The sequence below is a fragment of the Euprymna scolopes genome, chromosome 2 (genome assembly GCF_053919585.1).
Source record: "Euprymna scolopes isolate OS-2025 chromosome 2, ASM5391958v1, whole genome shotgun sequence".
Taxonomy (NCBI): domain Eukaryota; kingdom Metazoa; phylum Mollusca; class Cephalopoda; order Sepiida; family Sepiolidae; genus Euprymna; species Euprymna scolopes.
The window spans coordinates 4,163,600-4,182,182 of record NC_136483.1 but is presented as its reverse complement, the minus strand read 5'-3'; the positions used below and the strand labels follow the sequence as shown (position 1 = coordinate 4,182,182).

The 18,583-nt window shown below is 32.6% G+C and overlaps 1 protein-coding gene across 1 annotated transcript; it reads left to right on the top strand.

The window, feature by feature from the left end:
• The first annotated feature begins 4,679 nt into the window (after positions 1-4,679).
• On the top strand, positions 4,680-18,365 carry LOC145288295 (ATP-dependent DNA helicase Pif1-like). Its single transcript, XM_080136319.1, has 2 exons — positions 4,680-5,753; positions 7,957-18,365. Exon 2 carries the CDS (start codon positions 15,980-15,982, stop codon positions 17,405-17,407), a length of 1,428 nt encoding a protein of 475 aa, XP_079992445.1. The 5' UTR covers positions 4,680-5,753; positions 7,957-15,979; the 3' UTR covers positions 17,408-18,365.
• The last annotated feature ends 218 nt before the right edge of the window (positions 18,366-18,583 follow it).

The following is an 18,583-nucleotide window of genomic DNA, read 5'->3' as shown; positions in this document are numbered from 1 at the left end:
GAGAAAGAGAGGAAGGAAAATTCTCACCCTATATATTCAACAAATTTTTTATCTACATATTAGAAAATTTGGATATAGGGTATTCAGACGTATGGAAATATATCTAGCATAATCTATCTATTATATCTATAAAAGTGAGAATGTGTGTGTGAGAGAGAGAGAAAGAGAGAGAGAGAGAACAATTCTCAACCTATATATTCAACTAATTTTTTATCTACAGATTTGAAAATGTGTATATTGGGTATTCAGACATATGTAAATATATCTGGCATAATCTATGTATTATATCTATAAAAGTGTGAATGTGAGTGATGGAAAGAGCAAAAAATTCTCAACCTATATAACCTATAAAAGTGAGAATATGTGTGAGAGAGAGAGAGAGAGAGAACAATTCTCAACCTATATATTCCACACATTTTTGGGCACAGATTTGGAAATTTGTATATAGGGTAGGCAGACATATAGAAATATATCTAGCATAATCTATCTATTATATCTATAAAAGTGAGAACTTGTGTGTGTGTGTGTGTGTGTGAGAGAGAGAGAGAACAATTCTTAACCTACATACTCAACAAATTTTTTACCTACAGTTTAGAAAATTTGTATATAGGGTATTCAGACATATGGAAATATATCTAGCATAATCTATCTATTATAACTACAAAAGTTAGAATGTGTGTGTGAGAGAGAGAGAGAGAACAATTCTAAACCTATATATTCAACAAATTTTTTATCTACAGATTTGAAACTTTGTATATAGGGTATTCAGACATATGGAAATATATCTAGCATAATCTATCTATTTTATCTATAAAAGTGAGAATGCGTGTGTGTGAGATAGCGAGAGAGAGAGAGAGAAAAAGAGAGAGATAAAAATTCTCAACCTATACATTCAACAAATTTTTTATCCACAGATTTGAACATTTGTATATAGGGTGTTCAGACATATAGAAATATATCTAGCATAATCTATCTATTATATGTATAAAAGTGAGAATGTGTGTGTGTGTGAGAGAGAGGACAATTGTCAACCTATGTATACAACAAATTTTTTATCTACAGATTTCAAAATTTGTATATTGGGCATTCAGACATATTTCAATATATCTGGCATAATCTGTCTATTATATCTATAAAAGTGAGAATGTGTGTGATAGAGAGAGAGAGAACAATTCTCAACCTATATACTCAACAAATTTTTTATCTACAGATTTGAAAATTTGTATATAGGGTATTCAGACATATGGAAATATATCTAGCATAATCTATTATATCTATAAAAGTGAGAATGTGTGTGTGTGTGAGAGAGAGAGAGAGAGAGAGAGAGAGAGAACAATTCTCAACCCATATACTCAACAAATTCTTTATCTACAGATTTTAAAATTTGTATATAGAGTATTCATACAAATAGAAATATATCTAGGATAATCTTTCTATTATATCTATAAAAGTGAGAATGTGTGTGTGTGTGAGCGAGAGAGAGAGAGAGAGAGAGAGAGAACAGTTCTCAACCTATACATTCAACAAATTTTTATATATAGGGTATTCAGAAATATCGAAATATATCTAGCATAATCTATTATATCTTTAAAAGTTAGAATGTGTGTGTGAGAGATAGAGAGAACAATTCTCAACCTATGCACTCTACAAATTTTTTATCTACAAATTAGAAAATTTGTATATAGGGTATTCACACATATGGAAATATATCTAGCATAATCTATCTATTATATCTATAAAAGTTAGAATGTGTGTGTGAGGTAGCCAGAGAGAGAGAGAGAGAGAGAGAGTAAGAACAATTTTCAACCTATATATTCAACAAATATTTGATCTACAGATTAGAAAATTTGTATATAGGGTATTCAGACATATGGAAATATATCTAGCATAATCTATCTATTTTATCTATAAAAGTGAGAATGTGTGTGTGTGAGATAGCGAGAGAGAGAGAGAGAGAAAAAGAGAGAGAGAGAAAAATTCTCAACCTATACATTCAACAAATTTTTTATCCACAGATTTGAACATTTGTATATAGGGTGTTCAGACATATAGAAATATATCTAGCATAATCTATCTATTATATGTATAAAAGTGAGAATGTGTGTGTGTGTGAGAGAGAGAGAGAACAATTCTCAACCTATGTATACAACAAATTTTTTATCTACAGATTTCAAAATTTGTATATTGGGCATTCAGACATATTTCAATATATCTGGCATAATCTGTCTATTATATCTATAAAAGTGAGAATGTGTGGGATAGAGAGAGAGAACAATTATCAACCTATATACTCACCAAATTTTTTATCTACAGATTTGAAAATTTGTATATAGGGTATTCAGACATATGGAAATATATCTAGCATAATCTATTATATCTATAAAAGTGAGAATGTGTGTGTGTGTCTGTGTGTGTGTGTGTGAGAGAGAGAGAGAGAGAGAGAGAGAGAGAACAATTCTCAACCCATATACTCAACAAATTCTTTATCTACAGATTTTAAAATTTGTATATAGAGTATTCATACAAATAGAAATATATCTAGCATAATATTTCTATTATATCTATAAAAGTGAGTGTGTGTGTGTGTGTGAGCGAGAGAGAGAGAGAGAGAGAGAGAGAGAGAGAGAGAGAGAGAGAACAGTTCTCAACCTATACATTCAACAAATTTTTTATCTACAGATTTGAAAATTTGAATATAGGGTATTCAGAAATATCGAAATATATCTAGCATAATCTATTATATCTTTAAAAGTTAGAATGTGTGTGTGTGAGAGATAGAGAGAACAATTCTCAACCTATGCACTCTACAAATTTTTTATCTACAAATTAGAAAATTTGTATATAGGGTATTCACACATATGGAAATATATCTAGCATAATCTATCTATTATATCTATAAAAGTTAGAATGTGTGTGTGTGAGGTAGCGAGAGAGAGAGAGAGAGAGAGAGAGAGAGAGAGTAAGAACAATTTTCAACCTATATACTCAACAAATTTTTTATCTACAGATTAGAAAATTTGTATATAGGGTATTCAGACATATGGAAATATATCTAGCATAATCTATCTATTATATCTCTAAAATTGAGAATGTGTGTGTGAGAGAGAGAGAACAATTTTCAACCTATATACTCAACAAATTTTTTATCTACAGATTTGAAAATTTGTATATAGGGTATTCAGACATATGGAAATATATCTAGAGTAATCTATCTATTATATCTATAAAAGTGAGAATGCGTGTGTGTGTGAGAGAGAGCGACACAGAACAATTCTCAACCTATATATTCAACAAATTTTTTATGTAAAGATCTGAAATATCCCATTTGTATAGAAGTAGAAATCTTGATACCTACTCTGATACCTAATAAAAGAAAGGACACTCTTTAGGGCGGATTTTGATTATAACAAGTCACTAATTAGAAATTATAATAAACATTCAAATAATTTAAGAATTTTACCAAAATAAAATTGCATGGTAATCACCCAATTTCTGCCACAAAATTTTGATTGGCAGAACTCATAAACATAAAATATATATTTTCTAATTTCATCTTTTTTTTTCTTTTTACATAATCTGGTTTGATGTTTTCCCAAATATTCAAATCACCATATTTTGCTGCTTAATATCAAATACAGCAACTGAGTTATTTTTATGCATCAAACAATTACATTTTCTCATTCATCCAAACTAATCACTGAACATCAATTTCATATTTTCTTCACTAAAATATTACTGTGCTTGATGTCATCAAGTGGAGCGGATCATTTTTTTTTCATTTGTTCACACATTTTTCCAATTTATATATATTTTGTTAAAGATTCTTAGCCTATGTCATTGCATACCAATCTGTTTATTAAAAGTTAAGGTTCACTGTAAACACATATGTTACACCAAAATAAAAACGCTTCAGATAATGTCTTGATATTCAATTCAGTTTCTCACATGACATCTTATGAAGTTAGTAGAAATGTTACAGACTTTTGAATCTCAAACACTTTCAATACTGTGCACTGATATTTTCTTTTTTGCAATATAAGCACATTCATGATTTTTTTTACAAACGTTAAAAACTTTCACATTGTGTAGCAATATACTGAAACAATTATAAAAATATTTGTTTTTATTTTGAATGATGCAGGGCATCTGAAGAGAGATTTTTCTAACAAAATGAAAGTATAATTTTTAGCAATAGGTATCTAGGAAAAGGCCACTACATATGTTATAAGTTCCAAATTTCCACAACCTGGCAAATACTGGTACATGCTAGCAAATTTAGATTTGCAATTACAAAATATGATTCTAATTTTTTCCTTTGCTCTTTATTCTAACACTACACTAAGTTTACTGTGTTATTTCGCTACAGTTGATATTGTGTAGAACAATAAGAAAATCATAGTGAACAATGCATTCAACAAATTTCACACACATTTCTAGATACCTATATCTAATAAGTTCAAAAGAAAGGACACACTTAGGGAGGTATTTTGGTGGTCAAGTCACTAAAAAGAGATTAGCTGGTTTCCCGGCATAGCCCAGGATATAATAAAGATTGACTGAAATACATGTTCTAGCTGGTTTCTAGGCGTTGCCAGGGATGTAATATAGACACATTATGTTGTATATTACCTGTTCTCTTCTCCCTAAGGTAAAACAATTTCATATACATGCTGTAAATTACCTATGCTAGGGATAAAACATGAACAATATCAGTCCTAGGGTAGATAAAACAAATAATACATAGAGATGAAAGATTCCTCTCCCCTAAGAATCAAACATATGTTCAATATCTGCTTTTGTTTTTTCATTGTTTATACGGTCCCGAGCAACGCCGGGTAGCCCTGCTAGTCTTCTATATATATAAATCCCAAATGTCTGTGAGTTTGTATGTTTGTATGTAACGCTAAAACTTTTGAAAGACACAACCAGACTTGATAAATTTGGTATCATATCGAAGCCCCGTGTCCCGGATGACAAATATCGAAATTTCACGTCAAACGGACGAGGAGAAAGGGGTAAACGTATCAGTTATCTCCAAGGGGGTCCCAAAAAAAACTGTCATTGTAATGCTTTTTATTACGTAATTCTTGAATGATCCAATGTAATTAATACGTAAAAAAAAAAAATCTTAGTCATGTCACGTGACGTGACGTCAACGTCCACTAATGGCGAACAATTGTTAATAAAAAAATCTTTCTCCGATACTTTTGCATTTTTCTCTTCGGCTCAGTTATATCTTTTTTTTTACTTTATGCCAATGTTTCCATCGTTATTACCTGGTTAAAAATATTATTTATACAAGAGTTTTAACGAAAAATGTCAGGAAAAAATGTACGGGAATAAAAAAATTCACCTTTCAAAATATTAGACGATTATAAAAATATCGTAATATTTATGTAATGTAAAATAATTAGCCATTTTGTATATTACCACGTGACCTCATACCTCTTAAGCTGGAAGGGGGGGGGAGTAAAACCAACACCGTCTCTCTCTCTCACACTTACTCTCTCTCTCTCTCTCACTTTCTCTATCACCCTCTTTCTATTTTTCTATTCGTTTAAAAACACTTAGTCATGTCACGTGACGTGACGTCAACGTTCAGTGTGCACCGGTTTGGTTACTATGGAAACACTTAATTTTTGTGCTGCTTCGAAAAGGAACAAAATTCAACATACACCGCTTCCTCTTCCCTCCCTCTCTCTCTCTCTCTCACACACACACACACACTTTCTTCGGTGTGTTTTTGATGTTACGTACGTATTTTTTATATTTTTATCTCAGTAATTTTTATTATATTTAATAGCATTTTCTTTTTTTTTTTTTCATGGGAAATTATTTTTCTATTCGTTTTAAGAAAATGCTATTAAAAAATAAAAATGCGATAAATTCTGGCAACAGTTATTTATTTATGCTATTCGCAGCCGGCCGGAAGAAACGCGCTTAGACATTTTGTAAACATTGTTTTTAAAAAATAAAAAATAATACTTCTATTATGTTTTAAACGACTGTAATAGTTTATTTTGGAAGTATATTTCATAAGGAAAATAAACAACCCACTTTAAAAACAGAAATTACGAGTTTTATATATTTTATTCGCAGTTTTTTTTTTGGGGGTAGTCCAGTGTAACAGTTTGTTGAAAAAGTGTAGAATTCAATTAAAAAAACAACACCGTCTTTTTTTTTTTTTTTAAATAAAACTAAAAACTTAATTTTTAAAATTTCGATGTTTGACAAACAGTCCATTATGTCTGTAACAGTTTGTTGAAAAAGTGTAGAATTCAATTAAAAAAACAACACCGTCTTTTTTTTTTTTTTTTAAATAAAACTAATTTTAAAATTTCGATGTTCGAAAAAGAGTCCATAAAGAATAAAACAGTTATTAAATACAAAAAAAAGTCCATTAATTTGAACTTAAAGCCTGTTTGAATAAAACTTATATAAAAAAATACCGTCACTTCCGGCAAATGGCTATGTAAACAACTGGTGGCATTTTTCGAATACATCGGTAAACACTGTATGTTTTTCCAGCTGAATAAATATGTTACATTGAATAAAAACACAAAAAATATATCCAGTTGGATAGAAAAGTAACTTATCTTGCCTTTCCTAACATTTATTTGTTATATATTTGTCTTTTGACCGTCCACTAATGGCGAGTTTTTTTTTTTTTTTAAATAAAACTAATTTTAAAATTTCGATGTTAGAAAAACAGTCCATCACATGTCAATATAAAAATTCTCTTTTTGTTTGATAAAAAGAATAAACAGTTAATAGATACAACAAAAAAGTCCATTAAGTTCAACAAACTAAACTCTTTTATTTATAATAAAACTCTTCGACAGTTTAAATGCTTGCAAAATCCTATGTAAGTATATCGTTTTTACTGTACACAGATTCGAAAAAGTTGTCATCAAACAAATATATGAATATGACAGAGTTGAATAAATATGTTACATTGATTAAAAACACTTCTTATTAGCATTTTCTTTTTATATGACAACGTTAATGTTCATGAATCTCTCTTTTAATCATTTTTATCGACTATCAGCCAAATAACCGGGGTCTAAAATTTGGGAAATTATTTTTCTATTCATTTAAAGAATATGCTATTAAAAAAGAAAAAGTCGATAAAAGTTAGACATAAACAGTAAAAAAATAGAAGATATTATTATTAAATAACAATAATTATTAAAAATAAATATTAACATTTACAATAATAAAATGAGTTAGTATTAAAAATAATTATTAAAATAAAAATGAGTTTATTATTAAAAATACATATTAATATTCAAATAAAATTGTTTTTATTATTAAAAATAAATATTAATATTTAAAGTAGAATAAAATGTGTTTATTATTATAAATAAATATTAATATTTAAAATAATATGTGTTTATTATTAAAAATAAATATTAATATTTAAAATGATATAATGTGTTTATTATTACAAATAAATATTAATATTAAAATAAAATGTGTTTATTATTAAAAATAAATATTAAGGAAGGTCAACAGGTGGAGGAAAAATAGTCAATGCAGGTCATACCACCTGACCAGCTAAAATCGCCTTTTTATATAAGGCAGACAGTCAGACTATTTGCCTTGAGGGCGGGCTAAGCCCTCCTACCCCCCCCCCCCCCAAAGCTGAGAGCTGGGGAAACTTCTCTCAGAAGGGGTATGGGAGGACAGGGAGACCTTCCCTCTTTCAACTAAGAGATAGATATCCTTTTGTATGGTTGATTGACCCCCCCCCCCCTGTCGGTTCCGCTTACTCCATTCAGAAAGAGATCAACCTTACATAAAAAAAAAAAAAAATATGGGGACAGGGAAGCCTTCCCGGGCCCCCTTTCTGGGAGGAGAAGTTCCCCGGCTCCTACCTTTTTGGGAGTGCTCAGCCCGCCCTCCAGTCAACAACAATATTTGAAGAATAAAGATATTTTTGTTTTTGTGTTTTAGGTGGTGAAGGTGATCTGGGGAGTGTTTTTTTTTTCACAAAAAAGGTACTTTTTACGAATGGGTATCCAAGAAAATTACAGTATTTTGTCAGAAATTAAGGTTTACATTGACCACTCTCAATACTATCAGAAATGAACAAAGTTAATTAAACAGTCTACACAATATAAACTAACTGTTTTGTTGGCTTTTTATTCTAACTCCAAACTAACCCATAACTACATTTTTCTTTTATTTTGCAAATTTGATTTCCTTTAGTTTATATTGTGTAGCTGAATCAGAAATTGATTTATCTTTTGTCACCAAAATAAAATTACTTGGTAATCACCCAATTTCTGCCACAAAATTTTATTTGGCAAAACTCATAAGCATAAAATATATATTTTCTAATTTCATCTTTTTTTTTTTACATAATCTGGTTTGATGTTTTCCTAAATATTCAAATCACTATATTTTGCTGCTTAATATTAAATACAGCAAATGAGTTATTTTTATGCATCAAACAATTACATTTTCTCATTCATCCAAACTAATCACTGAACATCAATTTCATATTGTCTTCACTAAAATATTACTGTGCTTGATGTCATCAAGTAGAGCGGATCATTTTTTTTTACATTTGTTTACACATTTTTTACAAATGTTTTTGAGAGTCCATACAGAGTTATAAGTGTTCAACATTTTTTTTCATTTGAATATATTTTGTCTAAGATTCTTAGCCTATGTCATTGCATACCAATTTGTTTCTTGAAAGTTAAGTTCACTGTAAAAACATCTGATACACCAAAATCCCTGATACCTGTTTCTTATAAGCGCCAAATAACTATCACTATTTCGATTTGTGTTTCATGAGAACAATTCAATATTGATACATTATAAGAAACATTTCCAGTGCTTTTCTCTTTTTAGCAATAGTTGGTTGATAATTAGAGGACACAACTAACCCTATACTATGCTTTACTTTGTTTTGTATATATATTTTGTATTGTGTGAAATTAACAAAGATTCATATGCAGGAATCTGTTGATACATTCCAAGAATCCCAATGCGACCAACAAACTTGAAAGACTACAATTTCTTTTTACTATGACCAATAAGAAAGCTCAAGGACTAAGTTGTTGGACTCATCCTGATCACCATTTTAAATTATTGTTAACAGTAAGTTTAACATTTTAAGTACAGAATAATATTCCTTTTGATATTTATAAATTACTATTTTCTGTGACAGATGTTACTTTTTCAATATTGATTGTACCCTCTTTTGTGTTTTTAAATTTTGCATACAATAATATTAAGCACACCATACCAAGACCACTATTTGAGCATCTAATAAACTGCCTACCAAGACCAATGTTTTCAAGTGACAATGGAGAGTATTCATGTTATGTTTCACATTTTTATGTTTTGAAATATTTTGCTGCTTAATATCAAATTCAGCAGATGTTTACTTTGTTTTGTGTATATACTTTATATTAGGTAGAATAAACAAAACTTAATTTCGCTACCATCATTATTTGTAGTGACATGCACTGTTAACATAAATAAAATCAATGGTGACAATCCCTGATACCTGTTTCGTATAAGCACCAAATAACTATGATAATGTGTTATTGTTGATACATTATAATAAACATTTCCATTGACTGGTCGTTTGCTTAGCTTAGGTTTACATCATTTTTTCACAATGTTTCTCTACTTGCTTTCAGCATGAGAGCAGATCATATTCTGCACATGTTTCATGCATATCACAAAAACTTATAATATTTGATCAACATTTGACTAACAATTTTACAAAAAAGACCTACCACCTTAAGGGGGGTAAAGGTAAGGCTCCCCACATAACCATAAAAGAAAGCCGCCCCCCCCATACAGTGGGAAAGAGCTCCCTTCCCATTCTGGGGCAGAGAAGGGGCAAGGAAAACTCTTAAACATAAATGGTCAACGGAGGGTATACACCCTGGGAAACTAAAAGTCTATATGGAATCTGCATAAATTAAAATATCCTGTTTAAGCGTATTGTATGACAGGGAGGGAAGGTCAACAGGTGGAAGAAAAATGGTCTACGCAGAGCATACCGCCTGACAAGCTAAAATCGCCTTTTTATATACGGCAGACAATCAGACTCTGATTGCCTGGACGGCGGGCTGAGCAATGAATGTGGAAGCCGGGGAACTTCTCTCAGAAGGAGGATGGGAGGCCCAGGGAGCCTTCGCTCTCCTCCTAAGAGAGGGATATCCTCTTACTCCCTTTGGAAAGAGATCAACCTTACACAAAACAAAAAATATGGGAAGAGAAGCCTTCCCGGGCCCCCCTCCCCCTTCTGGGAGGAGAAGTTCCCTGGCTCCAACGTTTTTTTTGGGGGGGGGGGGCCTAAGCCTGTCCTCCAGGCAACCAAATGAAAAAGAAATTTACCCATCCCACCTTTGTAGGAAGTGTGCTCAGCCCACCTTCTGAGCCACTGTGAAAGTTTCCTTCCACCAAAAGGGAAGGGAACGAGGAAGGAAAAGTCTCTGAGAATCTTCATGCAATTTCTTTGACAAAGAAACTGTTTTCACTTGATTCCACACAAAATTTTTATTGCTTTTTCATCTATTGTCTTATATTAGGATTTCTTTATGCATGTTATTTTATTTAAGAGTACTAAATAGCTTTTCAGTTTCTTGAGACTCTTTCAACTGTCTGGATTCTGCAGCAACGTTGTGGAGTGATATGTAAAACATAAATTGGTACTATATAACAATAGGTATGTAGAATTCTAACTCGCCAGTGTTGATCGTTTCAATTATTTACAAATTCACCAGGTCCTAGATATGACCATAAACTGTATCCAAACATGGGGCTTTGTGAAGTGTGAAGCCACCATTTAATTGCTATTAATTATTATTACTGTTAAAAACTCAAGAAATATCCGAAAATATGTCAACCTTACAAAAAAGAACTACCACCTTAAGTGGAGTAGAGGTAAGGCTCCCCCACATAACCATAAAAGAAAGCCGCCCCCCCCCCTACAGGGGGAAAGAGCTCCCCTCCCATTCCAGGGTAGGGAAGGAGTAAGGAAAACTCTTAAACATAAATGGTCAACGAAGGGTATACACCCTGGGAAGCTAAAAGAGCCTTTTTATACAGCTCATCTGATGGCAAAACTTAAAAAGATAAAGAGATCAATAGCTATAGCCAGCCGGTCTCATGAACACAGGTTTACACTCCATCCAAGTTCAGTTGAGGCCTCTATTTCCTCCGTGCGAATAAGGTCCTGACCCCTCCCCAAGTGCGGGGAGTTTGCCCGACTCCACTCCGGGCACACTTAACAAGAAAACTACCCCCTCCCTAATGCAGGAGAGAGAATGCTCACTGCTTGATCTCCTTCTTTGGTTGGATGACTGCCACCTCCCCATAGCGAGGGGTAAAAAAAAAAAGCAAATCACCCCTTCAGCCCTTCCCTGCATAGCACGGCTCCCTCCTTCAGGGAGGGAAGGTCAATAGGTGGAGGAAAAATAGTCAACGCAGGGCATACCGCCTGAGAAGCTAAAATCGCCTTTTTATATACGGCAGACAGTCAGACTCTATTTGCCTTGAGGGCGGGCTAAGCCCCTCCCCCAAATTTGAGAGCCGGAGAAACTTCTCCTCTCAGAAGCTGGAGGGGAGGCCAGGGAGCCTTCCCTCTTTCAACTAAGAGACGGATATATATGTATCTTTCTTTTCTTTGCTTATTTCTTGGTACTAAGGATTTCTGTATGCATGTTATTTTATTTAAGAGTACTAAATAGCTTTTCAGTTTCTTGAGACTCTTTCACCTGTCTGGATTCTGCAGCAACGTTGTGGAGTGATATGTAAAACATAAATTGGTACTTTATAACAATAGGTATGTAGAATTCTAACTCGCCAGTGTTGATCGCTTCGATTATTTACAAATTCACCAGGTCCTGGATATGACCATAAACTGTATCCAAACGTGGGGCTTTGTGAAGTGTGAAGCCACCATTTAATTGCTATTGCTACCAGGTCCACTCTGATCTAGAGTGGTAGTACCTGTTAGGGTCCCAATTATGAGTTAAATAGAAACCAACATTAAATAAACAAATATATTCAAGGAAAAAAATGTCACTGGATTTGGCATGAAATAACCTGATATAGTGTTGATATGTCATAAAACAAAATGAACCAACAAATTCACCAATCGACACATTATCAACAAATGTATCTTTCTTTTCCTTTTTCTATGCTTATTTCTTGGTTCTAAGCTTATCATTAACAAACCCTGACATTTCTTTTACTTTGTTTTGTGTATATATTTTATTTTGTGTAGAATTAAAAAAAAAAAAAAAAAAAAATTACATTTCGCTACCACATTTGCAGCGAAATGTTAGCATAAATAAAATCACTGGTGACAACCCATGATGTTTTTTCTAATGAACACCAATTAACCAACACGCTTTCCATTGGTTTTTCATAACAATTTAATATTGATAAATTATAATAAACATTTCCATTACTTTTCTCTTTTTATCAATAAATATACTTGGTTGATAATTAGAGGACACAATGTTTATTGTAATAAAACTTGTGATCTATAACATCCAATTCTAACAATTAAACTTTCCTTTCTCAATTGAAACAAACAACATACCCCACACTATGTTCCTAAAAATGAGGATTTTACTATTGCGTTTACATAATTTTTTAGCTATGTTTCTCTTACTTTCAGCATGAGAAAATATAATTTTCTACATGTGTTTCATGCATAACACACAAACGTATATGTGACCAACATTTTACCTCTGATATTTTTCCAAAAACACCAAATAACATTCACGCTTTCCATTGGTTTTTCATAATAACAATTTAATATTTATAATTTATAATAAACATGTCCATTCATTTTCTCTTTTTATCAATAAATATGCTTGGTTGATAATTAGAGGACTAAAATCAGATTTGTAAAAATTTCATTTTTTTTTTTTTCACTCTGAGAATTTTCTTTTTATTTCTTTGACAAACTATTTTTTTCAATTGACTTCAGCACATGATTGTTATTGCTTCTTCCCCTTTTGTCTTATATTTTTTTTCTTCATGCCAAAGATTTTATATATCAAATTTTTTCTCATTTCTTACATTTTATTTCTTTAATTCATAGTCCGCCAATATAGTATTAGTTTCAATTCCATTGAACACAATGTTTTATATAGTAAACATCAGCATATTTCACTTTTCAAGTATTTTTTTATTTTATTTCAAATACTATGTTTTATTTCATTTTGTTGACACTCATTTACCTCTCTGGGGTGCTACAAGGAACATGTAGAGTGATATATCAAACATGAATTGGTACTTTATAACAATAGGTATCTAGCATTTTCAGATAGCAATGTGGATAGTTTTCAACATGTATACACTTAAAATCTCATAATATAAAGAAATGTATCTTTTTTTTTCTTTTCCTTTGCTTATTTCTCTAACCTAAACATATCATTAACTAACCATAAACTTTGTTTTAGTTTTATATATCTATTTTATATTGAAGAATACACAAAAATCAATTTCACTACCACATTTACAATGTTAGCATACACAAAAATCACTGGTTACAATCATTGATAGCTGTTTCTTATAAGCACCAAATATCTATCACAATTTCGAATTGTTTTTCATGATAACAATTCAATATTGATACATTATAAGAAACATTTCCGTTGCTTTTCTCTTTTTATAAATACAAATAATATTAAGCACACCATACCAAGCCCACTGTTTCAGCATCTAATAAACTGCCTACCAAGATCAATGTTTTCAAGTGACAATGGAGAGTATTCATGTTATGTTTCACATTTTTATGTTTTGATATATTTTGCTGCTTAATATCAAATTCAGCAGATGAGTTCTTTCTTATGCATCAAACAATTACATTTTCTGATATTCATTCAAGCTAATTACTGAAAATCAATTACATATTTTCTTTACTAAAATAATACTGTGCTTGATTTCATCAAGTGGTGCAGATCTGTTTTTACACTAACAATGTGCACATTTTTTGAAGAATAAAGTTATTTTTTGTTTTTATTTTTAAGGTGGTGAAGGTGATCCGGGGAGTGTTTTTTTTTTTTTTTTTTTTTTTTTTTTTTTTCAAAAAAGGTACTTTTTACGAATGGGTATCCAAGAAACGTTCAGTATTTTGTCATAAATTAAGATTTTCTTTGACCACTATCAATACTATCAGAAATGAACAATCTACACAATACAAACTAACGGTTTTGTTGCCTTTTTATTATAACTCCAAACTAACCCATAACTACATTTTTCTTTTATTTTGCAAATTTGATTTCCTTTAGTTTATATTGTGTAGCTGAATCAGAAATTGATTGAACTTTTGTCATTTGTAGTTAACATGCTTTCAGCGCAATTACTACAGTGTAATCACACATGATCTACCAAAATAAAAACACTTCAGATAAAGTCTTAAATAGAATTCAGTTCCTTACATGACATCTGATGAAGTCAGTAGAAACATTACAAACTAATACTTGAAAAACAATTTGACATTTACTGTACTACAATAACACATTTGTAAAGAAGTAGAAATCTGGATACCTATTCTGATACCTAATAAAAGAAAGGACACTCTTTGGGGCGGATTTTGATGATAACAAGTCACTAATTAAACATTATAATAAACATTCAAATAATTTAAGAATTTTACCAAAATAAAATTACGTGGTAATCACCCAATTTCTGCCACAAAATTCTGATTGGCAAAACTCATAAACATAAAATATATATTTTCTAATTTCATCTTTTTTACTTTTTACATAATCTGATTTGATGTTTTCCTAAAGATTCAAATCACTGTATTTTGCTGCTTAATATCAAATGCAGCAGATGAGTTCTTTTTTATGCATTAAACAATTACATTTTCTCATATTCATCCAAACTGAAAATCATTATTTTCATATTTTCTTCATTAAAATATCACTGTGCTTGATGTCATCAAGTGGAGCGGATCATTTTCTTTCTTTTTTTTTTTTCTTTTTTTTTTTTCATTTGTTTACACATTTTTTACAAATGTTTTTGAGAGTCCATACAATGTTATAAGTGTTCAACATTTTTTTTTTCATTTGAATATATTTTGCCTAAGATTCTTAGCCTATATCATTGCATACCAATTTGTTTCTTGAAAGTTAAGTTCACTGTAAAAACATCTGATACACCAAAATCCCTGATACCTGTTTCTTATAAGCGCCAAATAACTATCACTATTTCGATTTGTGTTTCATGAGAACAATTCAATATTGATACATTATAAGAAACATTTCCAGTGCTTTTCTCTTTTTAGCAATACATATAGTTGGTTGCTAATCAGAGGACTTAACTAACCCTATAATTTGCTTTACTTTGTTTTGTATATATATTTTGTATTGTGTGGAATTAACAAAAATTCATATGCAGAAATCTGTTGATTCATTCCAAGAATCCCAATGCGACCAACAAACTTGAAAGATTACAATTTCTTTTTACTATGACCAATAAGAAAACTCAAAAACTAAGTTGTTGGACTCATCCTGATCACCATTTTACAGTATTGTTAACAGTAAGTTTAACATTTTAAGTACAGAACAATATTATGTTTTGATTTTTACAAATTACTATTTTCTGTGACAGATGTTACTTTTTCAATATTGATTGTACGCTCTTTTGTGTTTTTACATTTTGCATAAAATAATATTAAGCACACAATACCAAGCCCACTATTTCAGCATCTAATAAACTTCCTACCAAGACCAATGTTTTCAAGTGACAATGGAGAGTATTCATGTTGTTTCACATTTTTATGTTTTTAAATATTTTGCTGCTTAATATCAAATTCAGACCCCTATTTCCTCCGTGCGATTAAGGTCCTATTTGCCTTGAGGGCGGGCTAAGCCCTCTTTCCCCCCCCCCAAAGTTGAGAGCCAGGGAAACTTCTCCTCTCAGAAGCGGGAGGGGAGGCCAGGGAGCCTTCCCTCTTTCAACTAAGAGACGGATATCCTTTTGTATGGTTGATCTCCTCCCCCCCGTCTCTGTCGGTTCCACTTACTCCCTTCGGAAAGAGATCAAGCTTACACAAAACAAAAAAAAATATGTGGAGAGGAAAGCCTTTCTGGGAGGAGAAGTTCATCATGATCACGGATCGACATTCTTTATTGATGCCCCAGGTGGAACTGGCAAAACTTTCCTGTTAAATCTGCTCCTTGCAAAAGTTCGTCTCACAAACAATATTGCCCTTGCAGTGGCATCCAGTGGAATTGCAGCAACACTTTTGGATGGTGGTAGAACTGCTCACTCTATGTTTTCTCTCCCATTGGACCTTACTAGACAGGAAAAACCATTGTGTAATATTAAAAAAGATTCAGCAAAGGCTAAACTACTGCAAAACTGTAAATTAATAATCTGGGATGAAGCAACAATGAGTCACAAAAAAGCTATGGAAGCAGTAGATTCTACACTACAGGACCTAAAAGATAACACACAAATAATGGGTGGAGTGACTTTGGTTTTTGCTGGTGATTTCAGACAAACCCTTCCAATTGTTCCTCGAGGAACCAGAGCTGATCAAATGAATGCATGTCTCAAAAACTCCTATTTATGGCATCATATTAAAACAATGAGTTTAACACTAAACATGCGAGTACATTTACATGCTGATGATGCTGTTGGTGACTTTGCCATTAAACTTTTGCAAGTGGGTAATGGACTTCTGGACAAGGACTCCTATAACCAGATTCAGTTGCCTTTTACAACAATTCAAACAGAAGAGGAATTTATAATGAGAGTTTTTCCAGATCTTCATAATTTGCATACGGATATCAATTGGCTAAGTAGCCGTGCAATTTTAGCAGCAAAGAATGAATCTGTAAATGAAATAAATAGCAGGTTGTTGAATAGATTACCTGGAGAAATCATATTATACAATTCAGTTGATACAATCTGTTCACAGGACGAAGTAACAAATTATCCGACTGAGTTTCTTAATAGTCTTGAACCACCAGGAACGCCTCCACATAGTCTGTTTCTAAAACTTGGAGCACCAATAATGTTACTTCGCAATCTTGATCCACCAAAACTCTGCAATGGCACAAGGCTCACCATAAAGAATATGATGCCTCATGTACTGGAAGCAACAATTATGTCAGGTAAGTATGCAGGAGTACACTGCTTCATTCCCAGAATCCCAATGAGACCACAAGAATTGCCATTTGAGTTTGAAAGGCTGCAATTTCCTGTCAAGCTAAGTTTTGCAATGACAATAAACAAATCACAAGGACAGTCACTAAAAGTTGTTGGGCTCAACCTGTCAAAACCAGTATTTTCTCATGGACAGCTATATGTTGGCCTATCAAGAGTTGGACACCCTGATGGACTCTTCATTCTGGCACCAGATAAAAAAACCAAAAATATTGTATATTCTGAAGCATTAAGATGAAGCATAAATATATAAACATGATTACGAAACTTTTCCCTGAAGCAAAAAATATATAAACAACATGATTACGAAACTTTTCCCTGAAGGAAAAATATATAAAGATGATTACGAAACTTTGCCCAGAAGGAAAAGAATGCGAAATGTGCCATGGAAAAACCCTTTGCGTTACATACATGTGCGAGGGAGTCTTAAAGCTAACTGTACAAAGCAAGGTATACCACCATCCTCCTTCAGATTGGATTGGACAAAAATGAATCGAACCCACAAACTAAAGTTTAAAAATCTGGTACAGTATCCATCATGCCATGGCAATGAATACATTGGACAAGATTAATTTAATGTTAAAAACTCAAGAAATATCTGAAAGTATGTCAAACTTACAAAAAAGAACTACCACCTAAAGTGGAGTAGAGGTAAGGCTCCCCCACATAACCAAAAAAGAAAGCCCCCCCCCCCCGCCCTACAGGAGACAGGAGCTCCCCTACCATTCTGGGGCAGGGAAGGAGCAAGGAAAACTCTTAAACATAAATTGTCAACGAAGGGTATACACCCTTGGGAGCTAGAAGAGTCTTTTTATACGCATCAACACACAGCGAAACTTAAAAAGATAAAGAGATCAATAGCTATAGCCAGCTGGTCTCATAAACACAGGTGTACACTACACCGAAATTCACTTCAGGTCTGCATTTCCTCCATGCGAATAAGGTCCTGATTCCCCCCCAAGTGCAGGAAAGTTGCCCAACTCCCCTCTGGGTACACTTAAAAAGAAAACTACCCCCTCCCTAAGGCAGGAGAGAGAAGGCTCCCTGCCCCATCTCCTTCGTTGGTCGGATGACTGTCACCTCCCTAGAGCGAGGGATAAAAAAAAAAAGCAAATCACCCCTTCAGTCCTTCCCTAATCTGAGTAGCACGGCTCCCTCCTTCAGGGAGGGAAGGTCAACAGGTGGAGGAAAAATAGTCAACGCAGGGCATACCGCCTGACAAGCTAAAATCGTATTTTTATATACGGCAGACAGTAAGACTATTTGCCTTGGGGGCGGGCTAAGCACTCCCTCACCCCCAAAGTGGGAGCCGGGGAAACTTCTCCTCTCAGAAGCGGGAGAGGAGGCCAGGGAACCTTCTTTTTCCCCTAAAAGAGGGATATCCTTTTGTATGGTTGGTCTCCCCCCCGCCCCC

Bases quoted from the DNA above. Each gene is read 5' to 3' on its own strand.
- LOC145288295 (XM_080136319.1), top strand. From the start codon at position 15,980: ATGGTTGATCTCCTCCCCCCCGTCTCTGTCGGTTCCACTTACTCCCTT.